Genomic DNA, 14,392 nt, shown 5'->3' with positions numbered 1-14,392 from the left:
TTGTGAACATTAGTAAACTTAGTCCTAACATTAGAAAATGAAACATCCATGGGAGATAACCAATGATCATATTCAGCCAGTACCAAACTTAGGGCTCTGTTTGCTAAGCCAACATTGTTTTTAGCGAGCGCTAATGCAGGAGACACCCTTAGGAATAAATGGGTGTCTCTAGTGTTAGCACATGTTTAATTTTAGCATGTGTTAAAAGCACTAGCGTGCCTTAGTAAACAGGGCCCTTAGGAGCCTTTTTACTAAGCCATGCTAAAAAGTGGCCGGCGCTGTTGTCAGCGTGTGGGTTTCCTGCATGCTGCGGCCACTTTTAGCAAGGTGGTAAAATGGCCACATTTCCATATTTTTCTTTAATGGCCACATGCTAATTTCCCAATTAGCAGTTGGCTATAAACATGGGAGCCCTTACTGACACTTATTTTGTAGGCTCTAAGGACTTACTTGCTAACCCTGCGGAAATCGGGTAGCACACAGCAATGTGCCTGTGCTACCCCGTTTAGCACAGGGCATGCTACTGTCTGTTCATAGTCACTCCTCCCGCGCTGAAAAATAAAAAAAATATATTTTTCAGCATGGGATTAGCGTGTACTGATGGGCACATTTCCGAAGGATTGCTCAGAGCAATCCACGGCAGTGCATTTTGCCATGCGGTAGGCACATGCTAGTGCCTACCACAGCTTAGTAAAAGGGCCCCTTAGGCTTCAGATATAGGGAAAGAGGAAAATTTTGCTGTATCCTTAGAATCCTTAGAGTGAATATAATAAGGAATAATATAGCCAGGGGGCAGATCAGTGGTTTCAGAACTCTTCAGAGCATAATGTTAAAAAAAAAACTTCTTGGATTAAACTAGATCATTCTGCATATCTCTAAAAAAGTTTTGAAACAAATTATTTAATTGCATATTATTTAAAAAAACCATGTTCTAGAAAGTTCCCAAGATATAAATTGACTGTAAGGTCTTCCATTCTTTTCTTTCCTTCTTTTTTTTTGAAAGCACAATTTTCTTTATTAATTCTTGGTAATACACAGAAGCATCTCATTTGCCAGGCGGGATGATTCCATTGTACTTCTGCTGAAACCGCATGGCTTTCTCTTTACCAATTTTATGTTTGGCTCCAATGCAGCCAGTCTTGCGTTTTTTGTCTGCAATGCTGAAGCCAGGCCTGCTCAGTACCAAATAAACATCCAGGCCATAAATACCAATGCTGGGATCCAGATCCATGTGCTCCTGGATTCCAAAGCCAAAGTTATCAGTGTCAGAAAAGTTGTTTTGCCACAGTTCATATTCTCGCACCTTCAATCCTTTCTCTAAAATCTCCTCTGCTTTAGCCCCACGTACTGTACAATGGACTGCAATCTTCTCATTTCTCCTGATGCCAAAGGACCTTTCAGTATATCGAGCTTTGGAGAAGACAGGTGTCTGACCAGTGACCTGCTCCAGCATCTTGGCAGCATATGTAAGTCTACAACCAAAGGTCTTCAATTCTTAATGTACACTAGGGGGAAAAGCCCTGTTTTCAATCACCCTTTTCAGTTTAGGTAGTATACAGACTGAAATTTGTTAGACCTGGGTCAGTACCTCTTATTTTACACAGCTGCTTCTTAAAATCTAAATCAACCACCGGGTGGCAGAATTGTGCCTAAGTGCTTGCAAACACACCCCTTCCCCTTCATTGCAACAAGAATCCTACACTAATTAAACGGTCTGCACCAGTTTGTGAATACGAACTGGAACTTTAAATTAGAACTCGTGACTGAATTCACCAAAGCCTTTTTTAAACTTTTTTTTTTTTTTTTTTGGGGGGGGGGGGGGGGGGGTTGAGAATGGATAACATCTCAACACCTATTGTCTTGAAAAGCAGATGTTTGGCAAAACCCCAAGATAATGTTCATTGCAAATGGGGAAAAAAGTTACGTGGGACAAGGCAGAAGAGGTATCTTCAGAAACACTAGCGCTCTTCATCCTGGTCACAGACAGGCCTGTAAGCCCCTAGTCACCTCACCTACATTCATACCTTTTCTTTACCTCTGGCAGCTCTCAGCCACAGATATAGGTTTGGTTTTCCAAATTCACCCTTCTTAAAAAAAAAAAAAAAGCATGTCGGTCTTGCAAATGTTAGCTGAACTGTTTAGTGAATCACTTCCAGCTCTAATGTAAATACTTGGGCTCACACCTTTGGTTTTCAGGCTATCCACAATGAATATTCATGAGAGATTTGCATGTAGTCGAGGTAATGCATGCAAATCTCTTTCATTAATATTCACTGTGGCTATCCTGAAAACCTGACTGGCTGGGGTGCCTCCATGACCAGCGTTGGGAATCACTGCTCTACACTGTGGAACAAAGTCCCAACAGGAACCTTTGACGAGGTAAGTTCTTCTATGCATGCAGTCATTCACAATCAGAAATCTCAAAAGGAGCCCCACAACTCTGCAGTCTGATACCCCAAGCTTCACTTTGGAGGGTTAATTGGATTTGAAAGATCAAGAAAGAACCAGGCACACCCATTAAAGGGGGGCCGACCACAACCGGGCTGAAGGCCAGCGAAGACAGAAGTGTGGGGGAGGGTACAGGGAGGGCCTAGCTAGAGAGCAGAGGTAGTAGTGGGAGGGAAACAAGGGCTAGCAAGGGGAGGGGGCAGGAAAGAAGGGGAGGAGCAAGGGAGGAGGAGAGAGGAATTTGAACTGCACAGGAAGTCCCTTTGAATTTGGAAGCAGGAGAAGAGCAACCCTGGGCAGCAGCTCCTGAAATTTTTACAGGCACATGTTTTGTGTCTGCCCTGGGCAGAGCTTGTGCAGAGTACAGCCAAAGAAGCTGTTACAGCAGAGCACGATATTCCAGCAAATTGAGAACAAATTTTACGGTATGTAGACATTTAAAACTTTGTGCAGCTGCAAGGCATTTTAGCTTTCTCCTGCCGACCCCCATTTAGCTTTTCCAGGATGGCCGGCCATCTCGGGTTAGCTGCCTATCTCACGGCATTACGCGCACTAGGCTAGAGTCCCACATATGCTGCCCATGGCGCATGGCAGATGGGTTTGCCACAGCGCAGTTGCCGTTTTTGGCTGGCCATGCAGTGCTCACAATCCGCAGTGCATAGCACGGCACTGAGGCACGACTCGGAAGACCTTGTGCACAGTACTGAACCGAGGCGCAAACGATCTCAGGGAGACGAAAACACCTTTAATGGTACGTCATTTTTGCTCTTCTCCTGCCTCAGCGGCACACCGCACGTTAAGATCCACTAATACTTGGCCGACAGTTACGCACTATACGGCAATGGACCTTCGAGCCCCGTTGTGGCCGGCCACGCCGTGTTATCTAATTCGAAAAATTAATGCGTTATAAGCTGTCCATGCCAATACGGCGACGGACCTTAAAACCCGTTATGGCCGTTGATTGTTCTACAGGCACACGTGTCTAGGCCCATTTCGGTTGATCCGGCAGACCTAGTGCATAGCACGGCACTGAGGCACGACTTGGAAGACCTTGTGCACAGCACTGAACCGAAACGCAAACGATCTCAGGGAGACAAAAACATCTTTAATGGTACGTCATTTTTGCTCTTCTCCTGCCTCAGCGGCACACCACATGTTAAGATGCGGTGATGGCCGGCCAATAATACTTGGCCGACAGTTACGCGCTATACGGCAACAGACCTTTGAGCCCCGTTGTGGCTGGCCAAGCCGTGTTATCAAATTCGATAAATTAATGCGGTATAAGCCGTCCATGCCATTACGGCGACGGACCTAAGCCCCGTTATGGCCGGCCACACCAGATTTTCGATGTAATGCAGCAAAAATGAGAGCAGTATAAGTCGCTCATGCTGTATAAGCCGCCCAGGCCACGCAGAGCTATACAAGCCCCATTGTGGTCGGCCACGCCGTGTTATCTAATTCGGTAAAATTTAGTGTGGTATAAGTCGCCCATGTTGTATAAGCTGCCCATGTCACGCAGCACTTCGGCCATGCCGTGTTTTCTACTCGGTCGACTACGCTTCATCCTAAACGTTACTTACCGGCGCCATGTCTGTATGATTGGCCTGCCATGCGATATTTGAGATGCGGGTTTTTGCAGAAACGTCCACATTGCGATCCTCGCTAGTCAGGGTCTTCTCTTGCGGGCCACTTATGGGGAGTCCCAAATTGGCGGGACATGCGCTTCGCTACGCGTTGTAATTGCCCGCCCATACAGTCGGCCATTAACCTACAGAGGCACGTACGGCAGCGGTGAATTTCGATAGGGTGGCCATTTGCATGAATGCCGATTGTAAAAACGGTGGCCACTTTCAATACACCACCCATTCCGACTAGCAGTAAAATTTGGAAAAGGCAGCCAAATACAAATTTAACCGCAGCGGCCACCTTGGATACCGCACGCATGTGTCTTTGACACACGGCATAGTCTGGAACAATTGATATCATACCGTTTGGTGCCAGCATAGCGGGTCACAGTACTTAGGGGCATCAGACAAACATATTGGTTACAGTATGCTACTCTCAGATGCCATTAGGACCAGGTCCACGGGGGGAAGGGTTGGTACAACAGTGTTAGTCCTAGAGGGCCATGTGCACTTAGCGGCCATTTTGACTAGAGTGGCCACGTGGACTAAAGCAGCTAATTTGAAAACGGTGGCCATTTTGATACAAGGACCACCGGTCTTACTGATTTAATCTGCCGGATTTACAGGGGCCCGGCCATTTTAATTTTAGCGGCCCATTTTGCATACGGCAGCCGTTTTGACTACCAGGCCAAATTTGAATGTAACAGCCATCGCCCGTGGGGCTTTAGGCCGGCCATTTAAGGAAGGGCGCACTGCGCAGACAGCACGTAGTCGGATATGTAGCTGTGAGCAAGGAGGGTACAGTTTACACAGGCAACATAGGATGCACACAGCGATTGGGGAAGCCGGCGTCACCACAATCAGTTATTATGAGGTCATTTTGCTTTAAATTGTCTATTCTTTTAGTCTCTCCATTGCAGTAATGTCATTGTAGTGTGCGAAGGAGACATGTGCACCAGCAAGGCCAGCCAAGCGGCCCACCAAAACTCCGCCAGCTAAGACGCGGAGTGCTGCGGCCCCAGACCTTAGAAGTCACAGTGGACCTACACCACAAGCACAGACGGTGCGGGGGCCTGCAAGGGAGGTAGCAGCACCGCAGACTCCACCTCCATAGTTGCGGGGCTACCGCCAGTACCGGCAAGGGGTAAGTCTAATGACAGCACCACACTCCTTCCAGCGCAGACGCATGACATAACTAGATATGCAGTACGGGACGATAAGAACAGGTAATGGAGCCCAATATGGCAGGACAGAATGCGGTTGTGGCACCGGTCGGTGCACAGGGGACCAGTCAGGATGTGGGAGTACTTAATCACAGGAGCGATGCATTAGGTACCGTTCTCACAATACAGGTGGATCGATATCTTCTCCCTCCTTGTGTGGGAGTTGCATGAGGAGGGTACCGTAGGCAGAGATAGCGTAACAGATAAGAAGCCCAAGATATTCGGGTCCTTCATGGACTGGTCGTAGGCTGTTCACATACTTAGGACACTCAGCTGTTCACATACTCAGGACACTCACTATAGTGAAGGAAACGGAAAGGGGCCCGGACTTGGTGTGGGATATGGAATATAATTTTAAAAGCGCATGAGATATTTAGAGGACAGGCATGGCTTAACTAAGATATTAAATTTACAAGAAAGCAGTGCAGACAATCCATTCATATCGGGTCAGCACCAGTGGTAGTCCTGTCAGGCAATGCCGTCAGGACAAAGGCAGGACGGAGGCAGCGGACATTGCACCTAGCACCCGACACGCCCGCGCGGGCAGGCATGCTGCAGGGCAAGGCAGGCTCCCCAGAGACAGGGAACAGCAATCTAGTATCACGGGACAGGGTACTGAGGGAGCTAGCGCTTCCCCCATCAAGCTTATGAGACAGGAGAAAGCAACCTATTAACTCAGGACAGGGTCCAGAAGCCATCAAGCTTCAAGGTTAGCCCGTTACCCTGACAGAACGGGGCATCACCACAGGTTTCCAATCAGGTTGCATGATTCCATATTAGAGGACAACACCACAGTGACAACACTACCCCAACAATGCATCCTCGATTCACATGCATCGACAGATAGCTGCAGGCAAGATTACCAAATAACTATTGCTAGGCTGCATAGCGGGGCTGTTTGAGGACCCGCCCTTCAAGGCAACAACAGTGTCTCCGCTAGGCATAATACCAAGGAAGGAGCTGGGGAAAGGTAGGCCCAGTCGTAATTTGTCCCGCCACATAGGAACATCAGTAAATGACTACATTGACCATAGCAACTGTACAGTACAATATGCATCTGTAGACAATGCCATTCAAATAATTCGGCGGCAAGGGAACTAGGCACATTGGGCTAAGGTGGACGGAGATTCAGCTTTTCGCACCTTGCCTTTACACCCACAGCCCTTTCCCTTGTTAGGTGTCAGGTTCCAGGAGAGGTTTTATTGCGATAAATGTGTCCCCATGTGTGGCCACATCTAGTGCGCATACTTCAAAGAGCTTAGCATGTTTGTGCACGGGGTAGTGGAGCAACTAGCCCCCGCTAGGTCTCTGGTCCTCATCTGAAGGACTTCCTGTTCAAAGACCAGGAATCACAAGAGTGGACGGATGTGTTAAAGGTCTTTATCCACTTGGCACAGAAATTGGACATCCCATTAGCCGTTGAAAAAACAGTAGGCCCACGGCGAATCCTTACGTTATAGGTATTGAATTGGAACTAGATGTTCCAGACTGTCGGCTGACAAAATTGATAAGCTTGCCAGAGCGGCGAATACGAGGTGGCACTGTAAAAAAGCAAGGCTGAAGCAGGTACAGGAACTCCTGGGTCCAGTAGGCTTCGCAATAAGGGTGATTCCCAATAGCTTTAGCAACATCGGGAACAAACAAAGCGCATTTTCATCTCAGACGTACACAGGACATCAAGCGAGATTTAGCAGGTTCTTGGCCCATGGGATTTCATTTTGGCACGATTCACCCACTCTCACGGAAGCCCTGCATTTTCTTTACAGATGCGGCAGATTTACTTCCAGGGAGCGTGGTGCGCAGCAAGCTCAGGTTTCAGCAAGGACCACGTAGGATATCATGTTTCCTGGGGGGACCTGGCATATCTCACAAGTCAATTGTAATTCCCTCAGACAATATGGCAGTAGTTGTCCGCCATGCACTTCCCACAAGTTATGTGCGCAGACAGATAGTTCTGCAGTGATTATAGCTAAACATATACCAGGCAGGGAGAATGGTTATAGTGGATGCTCTTTCTCGTTTTTAGAGCGCAGACCCGGAAATGGGACCCGATGCTGCGATAGTTAACAGATACCTCGCGGACAAGATACACAACTGCACATATAGTCAAAACTTAGAAGAGAAGGGTGGTACTGATATATTCCCGGCCCCCGGCATGTATGAAGGGAATTAGCAGAAACCAGGTCTCAATCATGTTCGCAGCCATCAGTTTTCTCGCCAAAGCGGTGGCTGTCCAAAATCCATCTAGGTCATTTGTTGTCACGAGACTGATGAAAGGATGGGGCAGGCCGGGAGTACCCTACCCAGGTAAAAGAAAACCCAGTACCGGCAGGGAAATGGGCTGTCTCTTTGCATCATTAGAGGAGATAAGTGACACTGAGTTTGAGGGCCGTCAAGTCAAATGTGCATTCTCATTAGCTTTGCATGGTGCTCTGCGAGTCAGTGAGTTGGTGGCTATGTACAAGCATGCCCACCATGGCATGTCCCTCTTAATACGTGACGCGGCCATTACAGCCGCGGCAACTGACCTACTTATTCGCAAATCAAAATGGATCGGAACGGACATGCCCTGTCCTGAACCTTCAAGCCGACTTAAAACAAAGACCAGCCTGCTGATTCATACACTATGTACAGTACCCACTCATTTAGGATTAGGGCAGCTACGGCAGTGGCAGCGCTAGGAGTGTCCATAGAGGCCATCAAAAGACTGAGCTGATGGCGACCTAATGTATACAAGCGCTACATCAGACCCATCTAGTGTGTACAAGCAGTACATTGGACCCATTAAGGCATCCACAGCAAAGTGATAATGGTTGCTTGCACTGTGCTAACATGTCGCTTCCCATTATATTCTATTACAGGTATCCATATCCAGAATGAGCTGCAGCGGATTTGGATATGCGGTCACTCATCACTTGTATTTACATTAGGCACAGGGAAAGGCGGTGGGCGCATAGAAGGGCAGCAGTGAGACCGAACAGTGAGAGCCTGGGCTGTCAGGGCGATAGAGGAGCCAGGGCGATAGAGTAGCTATAACAGGGTATAGGTAAGGGAGGGATGCTTCAGGCATTCATGTTTGCATTAAAAGTCATAGGATCCCACATGACTTGTGAATAGATACAAGCCATAGCGTTAGGGCATGACCGCAGCCAGGAGGGGTGGGGGACCACGGCAAACGAGGTGTCATTGCCGTGGCCTGTGGCGTTAGACTACAATGTTTACGCACAGCCAGCAATGGGTACACAGCAGCTTGACACATAACACTTACAAGTTTGGGGTAACTACTGCTGCAGAAAGAGTTGTGTGGAAAATTATCAAGTTGATGCAAATGGTAGGCTTGCATGTGAGCAGCCTTGTTATAAGGAAACAACGTGTATACAGCTTGTCTCCTGGCTTGGGCGGCCGGGAGGCCTAGAACGTCATTTTGTAAATGTGGTAGGTGCCTCCTTCAACGGGAAACAACGTGTATACAGCTTGTCTCCTGGCTTGGGCGGCCGGGAGGCCTAGAACGTCATTTTGTAAATGTGGTAGGTGCCTCCTTCAACGGGAGACACCAAGTGACGTCGGGTGCTTGGAAAACAGCACAGGGGGCCACAGGTGCTTGGTACGGCTTAACCTGTGGCCCAGAATATGCAACTACGTGTAGAAGCTGTGTACCCGGGTAGAAATGCATGCTGGCATAATGATTAGTAGAAGATGTAATGTAATTTGTTTAAGTTGTAACAATTTTGATGTTCCTGGCTGCGGCCAAAATAAATCCAATTCTATCGAAGATACGGCTTGTAGTGTGGTATTGAAGGGGGCGGGGGTTGATACGTCTGAGTGTGTGCCGAATGTACGAGTTGTGAATGCTTGGATTTATGGAACACTTTAGCAGAAAGAAACCTGCCCACACAATTCTTTTTCTCATGGCCCACTTCTAAAATTACAGCAGCAATGGCTGGAAGGTGCAAATATAATTGGCCAATTATAGGCTATGCTCCATAAAACACGTGGAGGGTAATTATATAAGGGGGCAAATACTTTAAGTGTATTCTAGTAATTTACAATGACGGCCCCCATTTTCTTTCTGTTGTTTTTTCTACTGCTCTGCCTCTCTACCTCTGTTCAGGACAGAAAGAGGCAAGTGGATGGAAGAAGAGAAGCATGCTTGAAGGACAAGGCATTTCTCAATAGACAATACATTAGGAAATGTTCACAACCTTGAGGATACCCCCACCTCCTCAATGAAGTCTGAAGGTGGGCAGTTGGCGATGGATATCATTAACACACATAGGATCCAACTTTTCAAAATTATTGGGGGTGCTAAGCCCAATAGAAATAACCCCTCCCTGGACACATACAAGGAATTTTCTCAATATTGGGGGTGCTCAAGCACCCACAGAGTTGGCTCCAATGTTAACACACACTGGTCAGCAGTGACTTCGCCCTGCATGGGAAGATATTTGGCAGATATCCTTTAGCTTATTAGAATCCAAAGTGGCCCCAGTTTATAAATCAATGAAGACCACTGCACCAGGGATAACTGAAATACAAGAAGACAGAAAACTGTTGCTATGTATTGCTGTTTCATGGAAGGCTTGTCTCTCTTGGATTTTGCATTATAAGCTTCACAAATGGAAAGTTAAGCTAAATGTGTGGTCTATTTGTTTTCCAGCTTGCTTTATCTTCCAATTTGCTGCTACATTTAATTGGAATGATGCAGGTTTGTTTCCCTGTATGATGCTTAGCTAATCCTAACTGAAAAAGGGATAGGAAAAGAAAAATTAGTTTTAAAAAAAGTATAATTACATGTAGAAAATATTTTATGGGTGGCTCCACAGTCTAGGAGATTCAAATACCAGTCTTTTGTATGTGGGAGCGGGGGCAGGGGAGTGATTCATGCAGGAAGGAGTCTGCTCTATTCACAGTGACCCCTGCTGGTGCAAGAGTGGCACTCAATATTGGTCTCAGAGGAGACTTCCTTCGAGATCTCAGATCAGAGAAAGTTCAGGTATTTTTACTATCATGAGCAGTAGAGTGCAGATCAGATATATGCAACCTTGGATATGCTATCTGGGGGAGGAAGAAAATATGAAAGGTTAAGGTGTGGATAAAACAAACATGTTTTGGTCCTTATAAGTGAAGAACAGAGCATTTTTTTTTCAATAGAGAATTATCTCTAGTAGCAGCCAAGAAGCCAGGTTACATAAGTAAAAACAGCCCCTCCCCCTGCTGTGCCCGAAATACATATTTCTTTAGCTGAGAACTAAGCTTTGGAGATTCCAGAGCCCCAGTTCTTCACCTTATTCTTGGAAAGTGCCTGCATGTCCTCTGAGGACCAGAGGCTATGCAAACAGAGCATCAGGCGGATGCATGATGTATTTGTCTCCCTATGCATCTGGTTACCATCTCTAGTAAACCTGCTCCTGGCGTCTCACAGGCAGCTTTGTGCCGGATTGCTCTCAGACAGAGCGCTGTGTACAGAAGCCTCGCTTTTTGCATTATGCAGTGACTGACTCATATTTTTGGGCTTCTGAACAGTCTGTGTTGAATCAAGCATGATTACATTAAAGTCCTGGGGACGTGCTGTCTTATCAGATTTTCAAAGGCATCTTTGGGAAGTTGTGATGTGATAAAAAGGCAGGGTTGGGCTGTAAGGCCAGGGTACCATCTGTGATAGCAGGGCCTACACAATCTCCGTGGGCTGAGGAATAAACTCATGACTCTTGGCGGCTACCCCTGCAGGATTTTTAGAATATAAATGGCATACATTTTGAGGAAGCTCTTCATTATTAAAGTGCAGAGTTTAAATGCTATCTCAAAGTCAAAATGGACGGACACTCATGATCAAATCAAATTCCTTGCTTTCTCCCCTTGGCAATCTCTGTCACCATTCCCTGCCTGGATAACACATTGACTTGACTCAAACGATCTTCAAAACTGGAGTACTGGAAAGGCGTCTCTTCTCTGATGTAACTTTAGTGTCATTTGTTAGCTATTCTGGGGTTGCCATCCTAACAGCAGTTTCCTTTACCCCACCCCACCCCACCCCACCCCACTGTAATTGGTGCCCTGATGCTCAAAAGTAAATACGGGCGCTGGAGGCCATTAGCGCTATACCAACGCCCACATTTACTTGTGCAGAATGTTCAGAGGCCTGGAGCGCGGGAGGAAATGAGCACACAGACGAACAACATAAGTAGCAAGCTAATGTAGTCAAGCTTATGTTAATGAGGTCATTTTGTATTCCTCCCCAATGCTCAGAAAACAGTGCCCCAAACAAAACTGCCTTACCGCTGCAAAAAATAATGCCAGGTCACAACAGGTGCTAGGCTGTTGGAAGAGAGGATTTCTCATGATTCTCATGCTTGTCTCATGAATCTTTCTGCAAAACCTGCTGGTTTTGATTGCTTTTGGAAGCAGAGGAGTGTGGTAGCCGTGTTAGTCCACTCTTAAGGTTATCAATAGAAATCAAACAAAATAAAACATGGAAAAGAAAATAAGATGATACCTTTTTTATTGGACATAACTTAATACATTTCTTGATTAGCTTTCGAAGGTTGCCCTTCTTCCTCAGATCGGAAATAAGCAAATGTGCTAGCTGACAGTGTATATAAGTGAAAACATTCAAGCATTACTATGACAGTCTGACAGGGTGGGAGGAGGGGGGGTGGGTAGAAAGTATGCATGGGGACATACAAGTACGTAAGACCTTTGAAGTCAGAATGATTGAATATTTTAACACCCAACAGAAAGGACTTAACAAGGATCTGGGGTTCCTAGCCCATTATAAACCATAAAGCTGTATGTCTCTGTTGATCACCCTCCCCTCACCTATCCACACCCATCCTGTTAGAATATCAATGACATGCTTTGATGTCCCCATGCATACTTCCTACCCACCCCCCTCCTCCCACCCTGTCAGACTGTCATAGTAATGCTTGAATGTTTTCACTTATATACACTGTCAGCTAGCACATTTGCTTATTTCCGATCTGAGGAAGAAGGGCAACCTTCGAAAGCTAATCAAGAAATGTATTAAGTTATGTCCAATAAAAAAGGTATCATCTTATTTTCTTTTCCATGTTTTATTTTGTTTGATTTCTATTGATAACCTTTTGGAAGCAGAAAGAAGCCCGAGTGAGCTCTTAAGCGCTGGTCGTGAGAAACAGCAGATAGATGCAAGCGAAAGCACACATTGGCGTCTGTTTTCTGCCTTTAAATTTAAAGCGTCCATGCTAAAAAAAAAATAAAAAAAACATCCAAAGTGAAAACATACACTGGCCTCTGTTTCCTGCATCTAAATATAAGCGTCCAAGCTAAAAAAATTTTTTTTAATGCTTATATTTAGGCCATAGAAAACTGACACCAATGGGTGCATCTCATTTGGGTTTTACCAGGCGCATGTGCACAGGAGCTGAGCTTACCATGAAACTCTTCTGCGCATGCACCAAGCACAATCCTCCTATCACACTCCCTAATGCTGAACACTATGTCAGGAAGTATTTTTTCATGGAGAGAGTGGTGGATACTTGCAATGCCCTCCCGTGGGAGGTGGTAGAGATGAAAATGGTAGCGGAATTCAAAAATGTGTGGGATAAACACAAAGGAATCCTGTTCAGAAGGAATGGATCCACAGAAGCTTAGCGGAGATTGGGTGGCAACACTGGTAATTTGGAAGCAAAGCTAGTGCTGGGCAGATTTCTATGGTCTGTGCCTTGAAAATGGCAAGAAAACAAGAAGGCAGATGATCCGCAAAATCCAACGTGGAAGCAAACAAAAGAGCAGATCACTAGGTGGTATTAATAAGACTTTATTGGAGAAATAATCGCCCGACACAGACTGTGTTTCGCCCACAAGGGCTGCGTCGGGGGCTTTCAGTTGCTGTAATATCAAATAAAGCAAAAGCATATAAACAGCAGGTCAGCTTCTTCCCAAGCAATATTGCGCTCAAAATCGGGACATCATATGATCAAAATGATCTTCTATAGTAAAAAACCGGAAGTGAGCAATGACTTCCTTTATATTAGTACAGATGTCAAAGGTCAGACTTTCAATGCTGAGAGCACCTAGTGATCTGCTCTTTTGCTTGAAAATGGCAAGGACAAATCAAGGTCAGGTATACATATAAAGTAGCACATGTGAGTTTATCTTGTTGGGCAGACTGGATGGACCATACAGGTCATTATCTGCCATCATCTACTGTGTCACTATCCTGCTTATTTTCGAAGGAGAAGGCCGGCCATCTTCCGACATAAATCGGGAGATGGCCAGCTTTCTCCTAATGCCAGCCAAATCGGTATAATTGAAAGCCGATTTTTTGGCCGGCTTCAACTGCTTTCTGTCGCAGGGCCAGCCAAAGTTCAAGGGGGCGTGTTGGCAGTGTACCGAAGGTGGGCCGGGGGCGTGGTTAACAGATGGCCGGCCTTACCTGGTCCCTTTCTGTTCAAGACCAAGCCTCGAAAAGGTGCCCGAACTGACCATATGACCACTGGAGGGAATCAGAGATCACCTACCCTTACTCCCCCAGTGGTCACCAACCCCCTCCCACCCCCAAAAAAATTTTAAATACATTTTTTTGCTAGCCTCTATGCCAGCCTCAAATGTCATACCCATCTCCATGACAGCAGTATGCAGGTCCCTGGAGCAGTTGTTAGTGGGTGCAGTGCACTTCAGGCAGGCGGACCCAGGCCCATCCCCCCTACCTGTGACACTTGTAGTGGTAAATGGGAGCCCTCAACCCCCTCAACCCCCCCAAACCCACTGTACCCACATGTAGGTGCCCCCCTTCACCCCTTAGGGCTATGGTAGTGGTGTACAGTTGTGGGGAGTGGGTTTTGGGGGGCTCAGCACCCAAGGTAAGGGAGCTATGCACCTGGGATCATTTTGTGAAGTCCACTGCAGTGCCCCCTAGGGTGCCCAGTTGGTGTCCTGGCATGAGAGGGGGACCAGTGCACTACAAATGCTGGCTCCTCCCACAAACAAATGACTTGGATTTGGCCGGGTTTGAGATGGCCGCCATTAGTATCCATTATCGGCGAAAACCAATGGCGGCCATCTCTAAAGCCAGCGATCTCTAAGGGCAGCCCAAATGTTGAGATTTGGCCGGCCCCA

The 14,392-nt window shown here is 46.6% G+C and overlaps 1 protein-coding gene across 1 annotated transcript in view; it reads right to left on the bottom strand.

Moving 5' to 3' along the window:
* Positions 1 to 1,023: 1,023 nt before the first annotated feature.
* LOC115472533 (60S ribosomal protein L11-like) overlaps positions 1,024 to 14,392 on the bottom strand; it is a 61,688-nt gene continuing 48,319 nt past the window's right edge. The window contains exon 4 of the mRNA XM_030206827.1: positions 1,024 to 1,472. Coding sequence (XP_030062687.1) covers positions 1,046 to 1,472 — 427 coding nt within the window. The 3' untranslated portion in view covers positions 1,024 to 1,045. The remainder of the gene's footprint in view (positions 1,473 to 14,392) is intronic.

Source organism: Microcaecilia unicolor, chromosome 6 (genome assembly GCF_901765095.1).
Source record: "Microcaecilia unicolor chromosome 6, aMicUni1.1, whole genome shotgun sequence".
NCBI lineage: Eukaryota > Metazoa > Chordata > Amphibia > Gymnophiona > Siphonopidae > Microcaecilia > Microcaecilia unicolor.
Note: the sequence above shows the minus strand (reverse complement) of the source record. Positions and strands in the feature narration are given on the sequence as shown.